At 40.9% G+C, this 17,554-nt stretch overlaps 1 protein-coding gene across 1 annotated transcript in view; it reads right to left on the reverse strand.

Annotated features, from left to right (window-relative positions):
• Positions 1-1,675: 1,675 nt before the first annotated feature.
• The window catches only part of alk (ALK receptor tyrosine kinase), a 459,469-nt gene continuing 443,590 nt past the window's right edge, over positions 1,676-17,554 (reverse strand). The window contains exons 25-29 of the mRNA XM_042500800.2: positions 15,659-15,751; positions 7,312-7,413; positions 5,518-5,652; positions 4,462-4,552; positions 1,676-3,579 (exon numbers count right to left, since the gene is read on the reverse strand). Of these exons, the coding sequence (XP_042356734.2) occupies positions 2,470-3,579; positions 4,462-4,552; positions 5,518-5,652; positions 7,312-7,413; positions 15,659-15,751 (1,531 nt within the window). The 3' untranslated portion in view covers positions 1,676-2,469. The remainder of the gene's footprint in view (positions 3,580-4,461; positions 4,553-5,517; positions 5,653-7,311; positions 7,414-15,658; positions 15,752-17,554) is intronic.

Genomic DNA, 17,554 nt, shown 5'->3' on the forward strand with positions numbered 1-17,554 from the left:
GCTGCAGCCCTTTGCTTAATATGTCCAATTTATAGGGTCCAAGTTAGAAAAATAACCAGAGTTGCCCTTTGAATCACTCTAAGCTTAACGCCGAGGTTTAACACGAAATGGGGTCCATTATACCAGTTTCTTAAATAGCTGGTGCACAGACGACTCATTTGTTTTAATGAGCTCCACCACTCTAATCCATTACTGCCAGCTTTTACCAATACCACTTTGTGTCAATGTCTGCACTGCCAATAACTTTTAAAGCTACAAACTAGAATTCTAAAAGTAATAGAGATGTGGCAAATAAAGATTTAATCCTGCATTTTTAAGCCCTTTTCGGTTTTTAAGCATCAAATTATAATGTGATTATCTATTTTAGTAAATCGAATTAACTCGGCCCCTATTCAGTGCAGTAGACGGACAAATGCAAAAACAGTTATTATATAGTAATTTATTAATTTTGGAGAATGTCTTCTGAAGGGCAATTTACAGCTTTTACCAGAGCCATAGTACAATACTTTATAATTACAACATTTACAGGTGCAGTTCAGTTTGTCCTTTTACATCAAACAATGGACATGAGCTGTGAGGGGAACACAGAATTAATGCATTTACTGTAACACAGGTGCTGAAGACATAGCAAAATACTTTTCATTGGCCAATATTTACCTTGCTTGTTGACTTGGCCCACAGGAATGCATTAGTCTTCATCAGTCGCTGGGCGCCGTGACACACACGTCAACTCGTCATTGTGTTACAGCAGAAGGACTGACAGGATTGCCAAATACAGTCAAGCAAAAGCATCAAACAGTGACACATATTGTTGTCATTCACCAAATTATCAACACCACCACGTCTGTGTCGTGGTGTCGTAGATATACTGTTTATAACTGTCCCGGAACAGAAAAAAAGCAGACTTTAAACACAGACAGTGAAACACCATGTGTGTGAAAATGAGAAGACCCCAAACTGGTCTCAGCTTCCATTCACATGTGGAGCAAAAAGCAGTTTGTATTCAAACTTTCCTCTCAGACTCATTTGTATTCTGCAACAGTCACCCTATAATAGAAAAGATAAAATATGCAAATTTAGGAACGTAGAGTGCTTCGAGATGGCAATTTGAAGGTTAAGATTGATTCAGCAATATCCACTATGTTTCTACATCCAGACAAAAAAAAAAGGAAAAACATTTTTTTAACAAGAAATGAATTGATAAAAGGTTACTGAAAAAGCCATAAGAAAAGAAAAGCCTCAACTTCACTGTCTCAAAGCGCTCTTTTAACAGAATGGAGTTGTGAACAAAAGGAGAGTCCGCAGAGCAGCGATTTCAATAGTTCCCGGGGCAACGGCTTATTACAAATCTTCAGCAATAGTAAAGAGTTGAACCTTTGAATGTTGCTGAGGGTGGCTTGTCTTTAATCTGGTATATTCTTCTGTCAAATAATCTCCCCAACCTGCGTCACGGCTCTATTTACCCATCTGCTACTCCACATTAAAGGCCACGGCAAAGGCCACATCTGATTTCCTGCATTGTGTTGCCACAAACTGCACAGAATAATTAATGTCATTAATTTTTGGGGTTGTTCAGTGTCTCCTTTCTTTCTTCTTGTAATTAGCAAAAATAAAGTTAAAACCAGCTGATGTAAAATGAATTTGTTCTGGGTTTGAAGAAGCATGTTCATGAATAATTTATAGAGCCACTTCCAAATAATAAATAAACAAATGAATAAATAAACAAGCAGGCAAGCAAACATCAACAAACACATTTTCCCAGTAATTTTTTTTCTCGTATAAATGTCTCTGATGTCCAGTTCTGTGATATTTTTTAAAAATAGTCAGGTTCTTTACCACACTGTTGTTGTCAAAAGGATGTGGAGAAGGAACAGTGTGAGGGTTCTGCGATAGAACAAACACATGTGGCTCTCAGCTGTAGACACCTTTGCTACAGTCAAACTGGTCACCAAAGTTTGTGACGTTAAGTCTTAAGTTTGGCAAAATATAGAGATTTGAATCCTCCTTATCATCCATCGTCATAGACAAGAGACATCCTCATCTGTCTATGAAGACATGGCACATGTGCACGCTGGAAAGTTGTCCTCCTGTGCCATGAACTCTATCTGATTCCTTCTCAGTATTCTCACTCCGTCATGATCCCTCCAGTGTAGAAAAAATACATTTTTTAAACTCTTAAAACTAGCCTTTACTCTTCATTTTGCCTCCGGAAGCTTTTTTAGTTCTCTGATGTGCTTAAGCATCCGTTGGGGATTTCAACACACCTCCGGGGTTCTCATGGGAAAAGCCTGATGGACTCATCCAGCTCTGTTTCAGGGAGAACTGGAGGACAAAACCAAAATGGTGGGATGGTAGGGGTGGTGTAAAAACGGTCTCTGTCCTGACACAGTGTTTCCTGCTATGTGTCCTGAACACACAGTCTCCAAAGACAGGGCCTGGGAAAAAAGACCAGCGACGCAGGCATTTGGGCTAAAGCACGGTGGCATTGTGGCCCTCCATCCTGGGCAGCCTGGGGTCCTGTACTGTCCCCATGGTGACTAGAAGTGGACGGCTGTCCTCAGACATACCTGACCGACTTAGGGACACTGAGGTGGGAATGGGGGCCCCTCTCTGGTGGGCTGCTGAGGAGGACATGGAGATGCCCTGCTGGGGTGTAGGGGGTGGAGGAGGGGGGTTGGGGTTACCGTGGGTGGCCTCCATTGGCAGACCCTGCTCCTGGTAGCCATAGCCGATGTTCCCACAGGGGAACCGTCTCAGTCTATAGAGGGGAACCGGGGGCAGGGCGGCTGAATCTAAAAGCAGAGGTGACTGGGCAGCCGGAGGTGGCGGTGGGGGTAACAGAGGTCTGCAGAGACCCTGCTGCTGCTGCTGATGGTGCAGCAGCTGGAGTTGGTGCTGCTGTTGAAGCTGATGCTGCTGCTGGAGCTGATGCTGGAACTGCTTGTGCTGATGCTGGAGACCCAGCGCCCCCGCCACCTCAGCTACAGTCCGGCCAACATGCTCCTGCCCCTCGCCGGGCACCCTGCCGCTGCTCCCTCCCGCTCCCCCCACCCCTGTCTGCCTCTGCTGCTGCTGCTTCCTCTGCTGCAGGAACCACGAGCCGTACGTTGGGTTCCACAGGCTGGTGCTCTTCCCGTTGTGTCCCTCCTTTTCCGGCGGGTGGCCCTGGGTGAATGCAAGGTTAATGTGGCCCCCTTCTGGGCCTGGCTGGGTGGTGACATGAGGTCCCTTGGCAGTGAGTGTAGAGGTGGCTGTGGAGGTGACTGTGTTGGTGGTTGTCATGGAGATGGAGGTCTGTGTGTGAGGCTGCTGGTGCTGGTGGAGGCATGGCGGAGGCTGGGACGATATCTGTGCTTTGGCCTCCGATGCTGTGCTGGTCACCACAGCGTGCTCCCCACCTCTCCGGATCTCCTCTGTAGGATATGATGGAGGCGGCTGTGGAACCTCCCCATCAGGCACCTGGGCATTCACTAACACAGTTGGGGCTGAAGGGTCATCAGAGTGTGTGGGCACACGCTCCTCCTCTTCAGGGATGGGTCCATACTCTACAGGCAGGGGCATAGTCACCACATCTGGGTCCTAAAAAGGGGTTAGACCATCAAGGAATCACAGCTTTTTCAGTTTAACCACTTCCACAATCATAATTTGAATGAGACACATTAAAAAAAGAGGTGAGAAAATTCAGTCAACAGTTCCTTCTGCTAAAATGAAAACTGTCAAGTTTTCTCAACTGTACCTCATTAAATTCATTCTATAAGTTAACCACAATATTACATGAAAGTACATTTCTTTATTTCTTTGTCTGTTGTATTTCCGCTTGAGCACAAATAGTTTCTTTGAGCAAAAACCACCACTGTATAATTTGGATGTTTGAAAGGAGAAACTGAACTGTGTATTTTCATTGCTCTAAAAGACCAACAGAGATCTAGCATTAGCTGACTGCCTGACATATTTACAGATTGTTAGGCATAATTCTCAGTCAGGTACAGGCCTCAGACCCACTTCCTTTTTGGTTACCTACCCATCTAGCAAGTAATACACTCACCTCATCAACACCAACAACAAATGGTTAACTGAGCAAGTGCTTAGCATATCTGAATGGGACATTACTTCAAGTAAAATGGAGTGACAGCAAAACTGTGTGTTAAATCACGGGTCAGGTTGCAGGACTTGCATCATCCAAGTCTATTATATTAGTCTTGGCGATAACTAGGGGTAAGGGGGTGTTTTGGTACTGAGCTTCTGCAGGTTTGCAATACTGGACCTGCAGAACTCTGCTCTGGAGAGATAACAACAGGCAAGCAACTAATACACGCTTGGAGTTGAATTTTTGGAAAATAAACACAAATTTAAACCAAGCAGTATTGCAAAATCATATTGAGTTATTTCCTTCAAATCTCTGAGCCCTAATTTGTTTGTTTGCATGGCAGCAGAATCCAACAGAGTGCTTTGTTCAGTTACCTGTAAGCAGTAGTCAATTCTCTCCAGGATGGTCGAAAAGTTAGGCCTGTCTTCAGGCTGATGCTGCCAACTCTGAGTCATTATGCGATACCTAACGACACACATGAATGAGTAGACACACAAAAAATACTTAATGAAAACATTTTCTCCCGCTCCATGCAGATGTAGAGAAAACAAAAGGAAAACAGGCTGACCGGCACCATCTCTCCTGCTGATTTTACAAATGCCAAATTGATCTCTTTTGACTAAATATCCTTAATAGCGGCCCCCTACCGGTTTGAGTGATTGTGTTAAATAGGCAATGCAAAGAGGAGGAGACAATAACAGTGAAGTTAAATCCTGAGATCTGGTTATAATTGTTGAGATGATTTCAACTGTAGCTGCTGCTTTCTGTAATCAGTATGTCCTGTTGTGAGACTGTTTCACAACTTCATATTAACAGAACCAACAGAGGCATGCTTGGTTTTTTAAAGAAAAGAAAAACCCACATTGACATAGAACATGTGAGGCAGGTTGCAAAATGATGAGGCATAATCTGCAAAGCTGAGGCCAACAGGTGTGAAGAAAAAAAGCTGTGAAATCACAGAAAGGCCAAAGTGTGTGTGTATGACTGAGACAGAAAATGTGAAAATCTGCCCATATATATGTTTTAAAATAGAGTAGGCGTGAGAGGCGGCATCTGAAAAGCGAGTGAAAATACAGTGTGATATGGAAATGGTTTTTGAAGCTCTCTATCAGCAACCCATGACTTCCCTCAAATTGGGAGGCAAACATGAAAGAAAATTGTTAATGTGGTTTTCATACTGAAAGCACAGAGCGCCATCTCCAATAAAATGTTCTGATGCCTTCTAAGTCATGACTCGTTTACGTGTCAATATCAGCAGAATCAGAGCCTTTCATGTTCTCCTATGCTGCCTGTATATACACTATCTATGCATCCTTTTGTGTTGTTTATGCTACGGAGAAGCTTAATTGAACCTCATGGGATCACCCTTTTCTTGCAGTCATGTGAAGCACATGAATACATGCAGCATCTGTGTGTGGATCTGCACTTACACCGGCCCAGGGCAATTTTTCGGTGGATCCATTCTCCCACCATTGGTAACAAACTCCAGCACTTCCTGGTTGCTGCGACTTGGATATGGCATGTAGCCCAACGAGAAGATCTCCCACAGCAAAACCCCAAACGACCTGCAGATGATGCGAGGACAGATTAGTTCCAGCAGGAGGAAGACAGAGGGTGAGACTAAGGACAATCAAGTCATAAATTATCAGCATCATCGGAGCTGAAGCTGTAAAGGATGAGAACAGAGGACAAGAGCAAGATAGAGACAAACATATGGCTCAGGATCAAAGGCGTTGAAGGGCAGAGGAAGGTGAAAAGCAGAACAGGAGAAAGAGGGCAGGTTGGGACAGCAGACGTCTGAATGTGAAAAATAGGCGGTGACATCACAGTGAGGGCGAGCTTTAAGCCTCGTTTCCACCAAGCAGTCTGGTTCAGTTCAATTTGGTACACATTTGAACATTTTTTTTTTGGTTTCCAGTGTGAAAAGTTGTGAATATTTTTTTTTACCATCCACGTTTTTGGTCACCCCTGTCTTGGTGTACTTAGCACACAGATCCGGTACTAAAAGGTGGCGCTAGAAACGCAGCAGTCTGTTTTATTGCTCATTAAAGAATCAAAATTTTTGCTCAGGGCTGTTGTTGTGGCTGTTTTGAAACTGATGTAACCACTACTAACTACCCTGACAAGTTTTTCATACATTAGACAACTATAACTATAAAATGAAATGTTTTGCTGCATCTTCATCTTTACTAGTTAAATAGATAGCAGCTTTAGACTAAGAAAAAAATAAATTATTGTGCCAACTGCTAGCAGGTATCAACAACTTTTAAAGTTAACGTGCATAACATTACAAAATTCAGGCACATCCTGTTTAAAAAGGTGCAGAAAAACTAGTCCATGCATTTGTTCATTCTAGGCCGGACTACTGTAACTCCTTAGCATCTCCATATTTAAAAGTAGGTATAAGACTTTCTTCTTTAATAAATCTTATAGTTAGGGCTGGTGCAGGCTTGCCATGAACCAGCCCCTAGTTAGGTTGCTGTTCAGACCTGGACTGCCATGAAGACCTCCTTAACACACTGAGCTCTCCTTTCCTCCTCTCTCTCTCTCTCTCTCCATCTGTATGCACTCGAGTCAGGGTCATTTTTTCTCAGATGTTTCTCAGTGCACACGTTGATGACTTGAAACCACCAACAAACCTTAAATGTCAATACAACAGCTTTGACAGCTCCGTCTGTTTTAATTGTCTCTCTTGGATGACATACACTTTTATGAATGAGTGGATCTTCAAGCCTTAAAAAAAATAAATATTGATTTTGACCAAATTATGTAAACTGCATTTACTCTGTTTTCTCACTTGAAGAAAAGACATGCCAGTGCTTTGTTAGGTTATGTTATGTTACACTCCAGCAGCACTACAATACTGCAGGAGAAAGTCCCATTATTTTATGGATTTCATTTAGAGACTCTCACTCCAACATATTCTTGTTTGCTCTGAAAATGTTGGCATGTAACCCTGATCTGTGGCCAATATATGACGTGTACATGTCTGTATCACCTGTGAAAACAAAGAACAGCCAGAGCTGGATGCAGTAGGTGACAACAACCCCGACTATATTTAAGAGTACTGTCTGCTGTGGAAACACTGAATGGATCTAGGGTCTAGGTACATGTCCGTAGGGGTTACTTTTGATTCTAAAGGTACTATGCCAAAAGTTTTTGGTGGAAACACTGCTTTAGTTTTCACTGAGGTCAGTTAAAGAGAAGTGTAAAGAGGTTCTCACCATGTGTCTGTTTTGGATGTAAAGATGCCCTCCATGAAGGCCTCAGGTGGCATCCACTTCACTGGCAGCATGGCACGCCCACCCTTCCTGTAATAGCTTGCTCTAAACACACAAACACAAACACAAACACACACACACACACACACACACACACACACACACACACACACACATTTTGAATGGTAAAATGCTTGATGACTAACCATGGGGCAAATAATCTTAATATAGTTTATTTGTTTGCCCACGCATAATAAAAAAGGGAACAATTGTAAAATGAAAACCAGCATCTGTATTTTGCAGCACCATCACCATGGCAACAGCACTGCCCTCAAAAGCAGAGTAAAAAAAAAAGGAAAAAAATCTAACATCCAGCAATTAATTCACTGTTTGTCAGCGGCTGTATCAGCACTCTGATCCAATCGCATTTTCAGCTCCCGAACACGTTGGTGCGAGAGACCCTCTACGAACTCCTTATCTCACTGAGAGGGAAGAGGGAATTTTTTTTGCAGGGCCAAGCCCCGTCTCAAACATTTTTAATGCCATCTTGTGCATGCTGATGGTATGGTTGATTTGTGCTCTATCTGATTGTTGGTGCTGATAGAGGTCACTGCTTGGTTCATCTCGCTCTGCTCGAGGCACACAGCGGGGACAGACATGAACTGGCTGCCGCTTGGCCTGCCATCCATCAAGGTGTCCACAAGGAAAAAACGGACACACATCAACATCCCAGTTAAGTGGTGTCAGCTGTGTTTGGCTCGGAAAAGCATCGTTTGGCATCGTTGCAGTTGCAGAGGAGTGAATCTGTTTGCCCCAACTGATTTTGTCAGAAAAATTACACTTTTTTTCCCTAAGCAGTCGTTTGTAAACATGACAAGTGCTTCATAATAAATAGGACCGTTCTAGCCTATCGACAGGTTTGTGACTGGAAGGTTGCCAGTTCCAGTCCCTGAGCCTTCTGGGGGAAGTAATGGAGTAGCAGTAACAGTCTCTTTCTCTTCGCCTTCAAAAACTAGACAAGTGAAGCACCAACTGCTCTGTTGGAGCTGCACATGGCTGTGCAGAGAAAGACTGTAATTATAGTGGGCAGCTCCCAGGTGTGAATGTGAAGCAGGATGAGAAAAGAGCATCTTGCTCAGTTTGTGTTCCCTAGATGAATAAAAGCTTAAAAAAATAAATAAATAAATAAATAAAAAATAATAAAGAAAAGAAAAGAATGGCAGACACATCAAAAACAGGGTGGCAAAGAATAAAACAGCCTGAATAAAATATGGTACAGCAACTAAAATAAGATTGCAGTTTTGGCAGCTTGAGCTCCTCAGATATGGCATCCGAAGCCTATGGGCATGGGCTGCATGACCCATCACATTTTGTCTTTAGTTTGTCTTCAGTTTAGGAGGATTTCAAGCTGATTTCATGCTGTGCTCTTGCTCTCCGGGGGCAAAAATGTCAGAACTACTGTTAAAAGCCAAAGCTATGCATGTCTTAAAAGTAATCTGTAAAATTCAATCCAAAAATTATATGCACCTAGTGCCAGGAAGCTAAAAAAAGATGTAGCCAAGCCTCTGCTTCTTAAGGGAACATGGTGAGGCAAGTCAACACCATCCAAAGACAAAAAATATTTTTTTCTTACCTTCTGAGTATCAAGCTTTTGTTTGGCACGTATTCTTAATTTCTCCTTGCTGTTTGGGATAAGTAGGACCTGGTAAGTTTAAAAAAACTAAGCATTGTCTTTGAAAGGTAAGTACTTTTTGAAAAAAAAAAAAAAAGTTTTCATATTCACAAGTGCACAATAAAGTCGAAAACTGTTCATTTCAATGCCTGAGCTTAAACTAGGAAGGGACTAGGAATTCGAAACTATGCAGCATTTGTTCAGTATTTTGTCACTGTATGGGTTAGTGGTCACTGTTTAAGTCTCAAACTGTTAGAAACTGTTCATTTAAATGCCTGCGGCCGCAGTAGTTCAGTCTATAAGGACATGGCTTGGGAGCCAGAGGGTCACAAGTTCAAGTTAGAGACCCAGTATGGAGCATGGACTAGTAGCTGGATATGCTCCAGTTCACCTTCTGGGCACTGCTCATGTTCCATTGAGCAAGGCACAGAACCACCAACTGCTCGGAGCGCATGTCCATGAGCAGCCCTCTCGCTCAAACATCTCCATTTAATGCATTTGTATAGGTCCTGTTTGTGCATGTGTGTGTATTCCAAGCCTGTGTACGTAACATGTAAATGACAACAGAGTGAAAAAAATTGAATTTCCTCTCGGGGATCGATAAATTGCGTCTTCGTCTTGTGAACATGGCATAGCAAATAATGCAACATATCTAAAATTCTTCTGATTTGTGCATTTGGTAACTCTGAAAAAGTTTTCCTTGCTCCATACTCCAATCAAGGAATGTCCATTTTGTATGTGGAAACAGTTTGTAAGAACTAACTGGTGTGTGTGAAATGCTGCAATAATACAATAATAAAGTTCCAGTGTCCTCAAACGAGTACTCCCTGATTAAGAGCAATTCCGCGTGTTACTTTTGCTACAGCTGGTCAAATTTGTATGCCATATCAAACTACAAGCATCATTAAGCATAAATAAACAAGTTTCAACTATGAAATCTAAATAGATTTTGTGACTTGTCCACTTTTGTGTCGTCTTTGGCTTTGGACTGACTTGGCAGAGATGGCAACCATGTTGTTTTTACTGGATTAGTGTATTGTGCTGTCCACAAATGAGGATAACAGGTCTAAGTTAAGCAGAATAAAGTACAAGGTGCTGCAAACCCAAAATGTAACGTCCTCAAATGAGGATGCAGGGTCACAGGAGGTTTTAAGGGTATACAAAGCAGGAATTTCCAGTAAAAAGTAATGTATAGACACATTTAAAAGTAATTCCTCAAAATCATCACTTAAGACCCACTAGAAGTGTGTGGTGGTGTATTTATCTGCAGAGACTCTGCCCTCTGCCTGTATTTTCTTATTTTGCTGTGTATGGCATGAGCACAGCACATAGCTGAGGTCAGGACATGAAAATGTAGCAGCCAGATGCTAAACCTGGAGCAGCACACATCCAAGACAAGGCTGAGAGAGTCATGGACACAACATCCAAAAAAATACAACAAAGTGAAACGCCAAGTGGACAAAGCTGGGGTTGGCTTTCACTTTTAGTGTTGATGCGGTTTACAAACAGTTGCCAACATTTTCTACATAGTTTACCTTGAGGTTTGTTACTTGCTTAAATAAGCTTTTTGTGTGATATTTACTATAATGGAAATTCTAGTTGAACAGTTCAAAGAATAAGAAACAACTGCATTTTCAAACAGTATCGACTTAAAGCACACAACAGGAGCCAGCACCAATCATTTCGTTTAGCCAAGAGCTACAGTTGTGTGTCTTCAGGGGGGCAGTAAGTAGAGATGAATATAGATGATATGCTGTCAAACAGTATGGCTAAAGGGGAAGTATTTACTTAGCAAACTATTGGCATTAGAAGTTAGCCTTGAAGAAAATTACACATAATCAATAAGGCAGAGAAAACAATCACTAGTTGAGTTTGTTTGCTTGACAGATTAGCTACGAACCACCGCAGGGCAGTCACACAGATTCAAAATCTGTCACTTAGAATTACACAATCAATTCAGTGACAGGAATCAGTTACATCCTCCACTTTTAGGTCTACAATTACTAGACTGAATCCTTGCACCTTCCTCTCTATCCCAGCCCCCTTCCCAGTATACCTCCTGTCTGTCCCAACAAAAAAGTAGGGAGGAAAGCGATTAGACTGAAGAGTTGAGGCAGTGGGCGCTCAGGGGATCCTCTGTTTGTTGCTATGAAAAGGCTGATTTCAGGGATGAAGTCAAAAACCAAGTGGCCACAATCTCCTAAATTCTTTGTTGTTATATAGTTATAGCCAGGGGTGTCATGATCCATCTATCTGGATCAATGTATCGATGTAATGACCAGCGATGCAAAAAGTAATGCGAAGTAAAAACATTGACCCATATCACGTCTTAAGGATATGCCTGTATTTTGAAATTCTGTGCCCCACAGGAGGATAATGCTATTTACCTGGGATTAAATCAGCAATTTGGAAAATTTGGGCATTTTGGAGAAAATAAGGGTCGACAGACAAAGCAAATGTTGTTTGTTTGTCAGTGATGATGGGATTAACAATGACATACCTGCCTGGACTGGCATATAAAACCTCAAACTTCAGGCTACAGCGACATTAGACGTTCTATTTCAACAATGTCAGACTGTAAAAACGTGACTCAAAGTCAACCGTGCTGTTTTGTCGAGAAATGCAGTGACTAACAAGCGGTGAGTAAGAAAAAGTAAAAATATGTGTAAATTGTTGATCTAAACTCTGCTAGCTACAAGGCTAATTTATACAATGTAAATGCGCTTGAGATAATACTCTGTGACTAGAAAAACAAACAAACAAACAAAGGTTTTGTTGCTGAACCTTACTGGAATGAATTCTATACTTTTGTTAAATGGTCTTGTTGTTATCTATGTTTTATGTCTGTTGGGAGAAGGTTGCCTTCAGGGCTTTAAGCCAGATACCTCTAAAGTTTTAGGGTAAAGATCATAATTTTAAAATAAAGAAGTTAACTCATCCCATGTGCTGTCTGATATCTATTAGTGGAGTCAGGTTAAAGTAAACTATGCTGCACTTCACCGGTTATAATTATTTATATTATTGATGGGATGTTTTATTCTTTATGGCCAAAAGGTAGAGTGAAAGGGGGTGACGGCTTCTTCTGTAACAGTTTGTGTTTAATGATCATATGTTATCGTTTTTATATCGATCGCAGGCCTCTGAAGTTTTTATATCGATCGCAGGCCTCTGAAGTGAATCAAATCGAAATTGTATCGTCCAAAAAATGGACATAATATCGTATCGTAATGAAACTGATAACGTACACCCCTAGTTAAAGCCACCACTTTTCTGTGACCTCTGCAGTGTTCAAAAACATCACCAGAACACATGAAACTTTTACATATCGCTATTCTCTGCCCATTTGAAAATGCTGGAATAATTTAAAAAGATTGAGGGGAGTAAAATTGAGAGCTGAACAGTAGATCGACCTCTTTTTTTTTTTTAAAGTATGGGGTTTATGGTCATATTTATTACCACTGCTAACACTACCAACACAGACTGAAAGCTGAGCTGCAGATTAGGATGACTTAAATATAGTCCCGGGAAATCTATGGCACAAATGGAGATGTTTTTATATGTGTGCATATTTCGTGTGTGAGCCGTTCAGTGTGCAGTAGGGAAGCTAGAAGATAGAGAAGCATTAGAGGCAAAAAACTAACACTAAGAGACAGAGGCGCCGAGCAGACTGTGTTGAATGGAGAGTAAGATAGAAGAACATGCACCCGAGGACACAATGTGGAGCCTAATACTTGTCTGTCTGTTCACTGAGTTGGATGTCTTTGTTCCCTTACTGTGCATGGGTGTGCGTGTGTGTGAATGTGTGTGTGTGTGTGTGTTTGTGTTCACCAGGCTGACATCAATAAATACAATCTTAAGTCATACTACACACGGCTGTTAATAGTGGTCATTTAAGGCAAAATAGCAATTCTACTCAGAGCACAGTGAATTTCTCGTCATAGCAGTGGCTGTTTACCCCTGGATAATATCTGACAGTTTTTGTTTACCCAGCTTTTTATTTACCACTGCATCGCCGGTGTGCAAGCACGTATGTGAGACTGCAAGGGAATTTGTGCGTGAGAGAGGAAGTCCATGGAACACCACGTGCGAGCACGCCTGTGGCTCTGCTCCCAGAATATAAAAAGCTGACATTAAGCCTCGTCCTGGTCCCTCACTGTGACGCCTGTCCCCTGGGACAGCCACAAAAGGACTCCCATGTCCCTCCGTCACATAGCAGGAGGGCCACATCATGAAACAGCAAAAATAACACACCAACGGCGTAGCGCGCAACACTGCCATCCCTCCCTCTCCAAATAATAATGATAAAAAAATAAAAATTAAAAAATGTCCCAGCACCACAGCTCCAGGCAGAGAGATAAAAACAAAATCGCATCGCGGCACCTGAAAAACTGACATCAGCAATTAAATCAAGCGCTCCTAATGTGGCTCCCCAGGGGTGTTGTGCAACAGTCTTTTCCGGATGCTCTGAGAGTGACTTTGCTCTCGTGTGACTTAGCATCAGATGATTCGAAAGTGCTGCGTTGATATAGCTGAATGTTGTGACATATTTCCCCTGCTCTAATTTCTTACCAGATGAAAGGCTTGGGAGATTTCCCTACTGGATTGTGCATTCATTTAAATGGTGTCACGTGAAAATGTGGTAGCTATATTAAAAGTTTGAGCTAAGAGTAATGAGACGCTGTAGGGACTACAGATGAGCTGATGTGGATTAAAAGAAGGCATCAGTATGACAGTGTGATAGAGAATAAAAACACTTGCACAGCTGTGATTCAAAATTTACCAGTTTAAAAGTCTCCATGATAAGTGCCATGGCCTTTATCAGTTGCAAAGAAAAAAAAACTTTTCTTGGCACTTTACTGTAATCAGATTTTATATGTATATGTATATATTCAGAGTTTACAGGTTACAATTTTAGAAAATTTCCATGATTTTTAAAGGACCCATGATGCATTAGTGCTGCATTTTTCAAGATGATCAAATTGAAACTCTATTCAAATAGAATTTCAGCTAGCTGGCATACATGAAGAGAGAGCCAGAGCACTGAGAGAAAATGAAGAAACGTGTGATCTAAAACAAAACGTAAAACACTGACGCATATAAAAGCTATGTTTCTCCGTCAGCTACAGAATGGAGGGTTATCTACGCAAGATTACTGTAACAATTTCACTAACACAACAAAATTCTAGGATTTTACCAAAACCTTTAATAATTTTCACAAATTCCAGGACCTTTCCAGGTCTGAAAATATGACTGAGAAATTGCATGACTTTTCCAGGTTTTCCATAAACATGAAAACTCTTTATTGTATGTTTTATATGCAGTTACAATGCGGTTAAAAATAACTTCTGCACACAGCATGCTCATGCCTATCTGGCTAACCAATTGTCTTTATACCAAATGATACTAAAGGGGATAAAGAGGAAAAAGATCCAACATTGTTTCTCTCACTGAGTCCAGATTTCACTGGATTGTGTTCACTCACTGCTGTTTTGGGAAACAGTTCAGGTTTCACTTTCAAGCCCTGTGGTTAAGGAATTGTCCACATCCAGAATTTTACTTTACTTTACAGTTAATAAAATGAAAAAACTATTGAAGTTAGCCATAGGACTAGTCCACACATACATGTGGGATTTCTCTCCTTTGCTAAAAAGAAAAAAAACAGAATAAATTGATGTCCACACAAGTGCTGTTTTCACTTATAAAAGTTAGTGGTCAGGCTGCCTTGAAATTTTAAGTTGACTGAATTTAAGAAGACAAATGGAGGTCAATTGTAATGATTCAGCCTGCCTTCTCAAATTCAATCAACTTAAAAATTTAAGGCAGCCTGGACACTGACTTTTTTAGTTAAAGTCTGGGTAAAGTGGTAATTAAACAACATTCAGAAGTAATGCTGGGTGTTCTTAAAGATGCAACAGACTTGAAACTAACCCAGAGAGGGCAGTGAAAGCCTGCCATTAAGTTACACTAACCATAAGATTATAGATAATACTCGTAGGTGTTGTTGTTTTAATATTCATATCGGTGTTAATTTTATGCAGTAATTAATACGCAACACAATAAAGGTCATACTATTCCTGGGTTTTCAGTGTAAAATGCTAAATAAATGTGATTTGATTTTGAAACGTAATAAGTTACAGAATTCCAATTACCCTCTTAAAAAAGAAATAAGTAATGTTACTATTTTAAGTACTTTATCAATGTAATACAGCTTAATACTTTTGATTACTTTTCTAATAAATGCTTTAAAACTGGGCAATAAAGCTGAAAAATGTCAGCAAATAGGTTATGCTAAAAGTAGGCTTTCCCCACAGGGGTAAAAGATACAGAGAAACAGAATGAATGTTATCTTCTACATGAACTTTTTTTCCTGAAAATAAATAAATAAATAAATAATAATAATTTTAAAAAAATAATGTATTGTAATTTAATGTGTAAATTCAGATGCAATCCTGTTGTAATCCCCAACATTTTGATTGGTAACTGTAATTTAATTACATATTTGTTCTCATTAACTTTAATTGATTACAGTTGCATATATGTTCTTATTTAACTAAGCATATTACATGAGAGGGAGTGCTTTAACATTATTTGTAACTCAAAATCAACTGAACCTGGTCTTGGCTTTGAGCCAGCCAAGGTGGCCTTGCCTGTTGTTTTACATCAGTGAGTCAATAGTACCTGTAAATGTCTCGAGCCATCCCAAAATCTCCAATCTTGGCTACGCGGCCCGATCCTTTGCAGGTCAGTAGGCAATTTCGAGCAGCAATGTCCCTGAAAGATGAAAAAAAACACATGCAGACTGTCAGGTCGCTGCATGTACTTGCTGCTGGATTGATGGAGATCGGTCACATTATTCGAGCTTCACAGCTTTCAGTGATGTAATTTTCGATATATGGGAGTTCTATATCAGTCAATATTGACATTAACACAGCATTGCTGATGCCTCGTCTTTTCACTATTTTAACAAAGTTCTTCATATATTTGCATGTATATGAGAGTTCCATGTATGAACACCTACAGATGCCTTCCTGTTGGATCTGAAGTTGAGTTTAACTACCAAGTTGCCCTGGGCAAGCTGGTAAAGTGTATAGTTTCCTACATTGCCTTTATAGCTCTGCCCACATGGTGCATCCAGAGAAAAAGATTGAAATGTTCCACTGTATTTGCAGGCAGAGTAGGTTAGAAGAGAAAATTCATAAAATTCATATTTGCACTGTACTGGGTTGGTTAGTCTTTGAGAAAATACAGTAGTTCACACAGCATGCTCTGCTCCTGTCTGGGGAAAAGAAAATAGAGCTCACACACTGTATTCCGCTCCCCAGGCGTCTAACTTTCTTATCATCTTTGAAATGACATCGTGAGCGCACTGCTCCTCATCACACTAAAGACAAGTGTGCACTAGGGACAATAAATACCCAGAATTTAACATCAAAATAACGTCATGTGACACTGTGCTCACACAAGATCATGACATGGGGCACGGCTGGCAATGAAAAACTAGCATTGATGCAAGCCGCAGCATCGAGCTCTGTGAGCGCACAGACAGCGAGACATTGATGTTTAGCCTCCACACTCTGATCAACTTGGATGTGAAATGACACAATGAGGATGAAGTAATAGTTCAGACTGATTTAAACTGAGGGCTTTTTCAGACAGTGACTACACTATGCATGGCTGACCCAAGAGCTATTCAACTTGTAGTACTACTTCAAGTTTGATATTAAATAATTGAGTATGAAATAAAAAAACATTGTGTCTCGGGCATCCATTTGCTTCTCATTTCAAGTCCAATTTAGACTGAAGCAGCTAAATGACTGTTGGTAAACTGAGTTATGAAAGCAGCTACAGAGAATTTTCTAAATTGTGTTATTGCTGCACAACATTTCCTATTTAAGAAGTGAATGAATCAATCCATTTAGCAGTGTGTTAGGAAACTGAATCATTTCTATCATAGCATGACAACAATCAGCATATGGGAGTGCACACACAAACAATTTAACATGTTCCCTTCTCACGAGGTGCTATCGCTGAATCCAAGTAGTCCTTGTTTAATGGCTTGGAAGAATTCATGCAAATGATTTGCTTTTGCTTGTAGGCAAGGACGAGCCTTGAAATGCAGCAGTAGCTGTCACAGACTGCTAGCTGAGGGCTTCAGGGAAGGACACAGTGCTGTTATACATGCAGCACAGTGATGTGAGCGCATGCTGTTATAAAAACAATGTTAACTGGCTTCATACTGTCGACTTTATTTACTGCACATTTTAACTGCAGCTTAAAGACCCATTTCAGTGCAGCATTAAAGAACACCCGCCTTTTTTTTCATCTGTTTTAACACCTGAGATTGCATCAAACTACCCGACTCTCCTCAGCACAGTGCTTCTTTTCAGGGGGCTATCATTTCCAATGTGAGTAACAAGCCTGCTGTAAAATAAAGAGAGAGTAACGTAACGTGAGAGTAACATTAAATTATCCACAGGCCAAAAATGCATAGAAACATCAGGTAGCCAGAGTGCGTTATCCTCAGGCAGCATTCAACCTTTGATTTAACCTGTTGGAGCACACCACAGCTCATCA

Source organism: Plectropomus leopardus, chromosome 14, assembly GCF_026936395.1.
Source record: "Plectropomus leopardus strain MGB_pleo_1.0 chromosome 14, ASM2693639v1, whole genome shotgun sequence".
NCBI lineage: Eukaryota > Metazoa > Chordata > Actinopteri > Perciformes > Serranidae > Plectropomus > Plectropomus leopardus.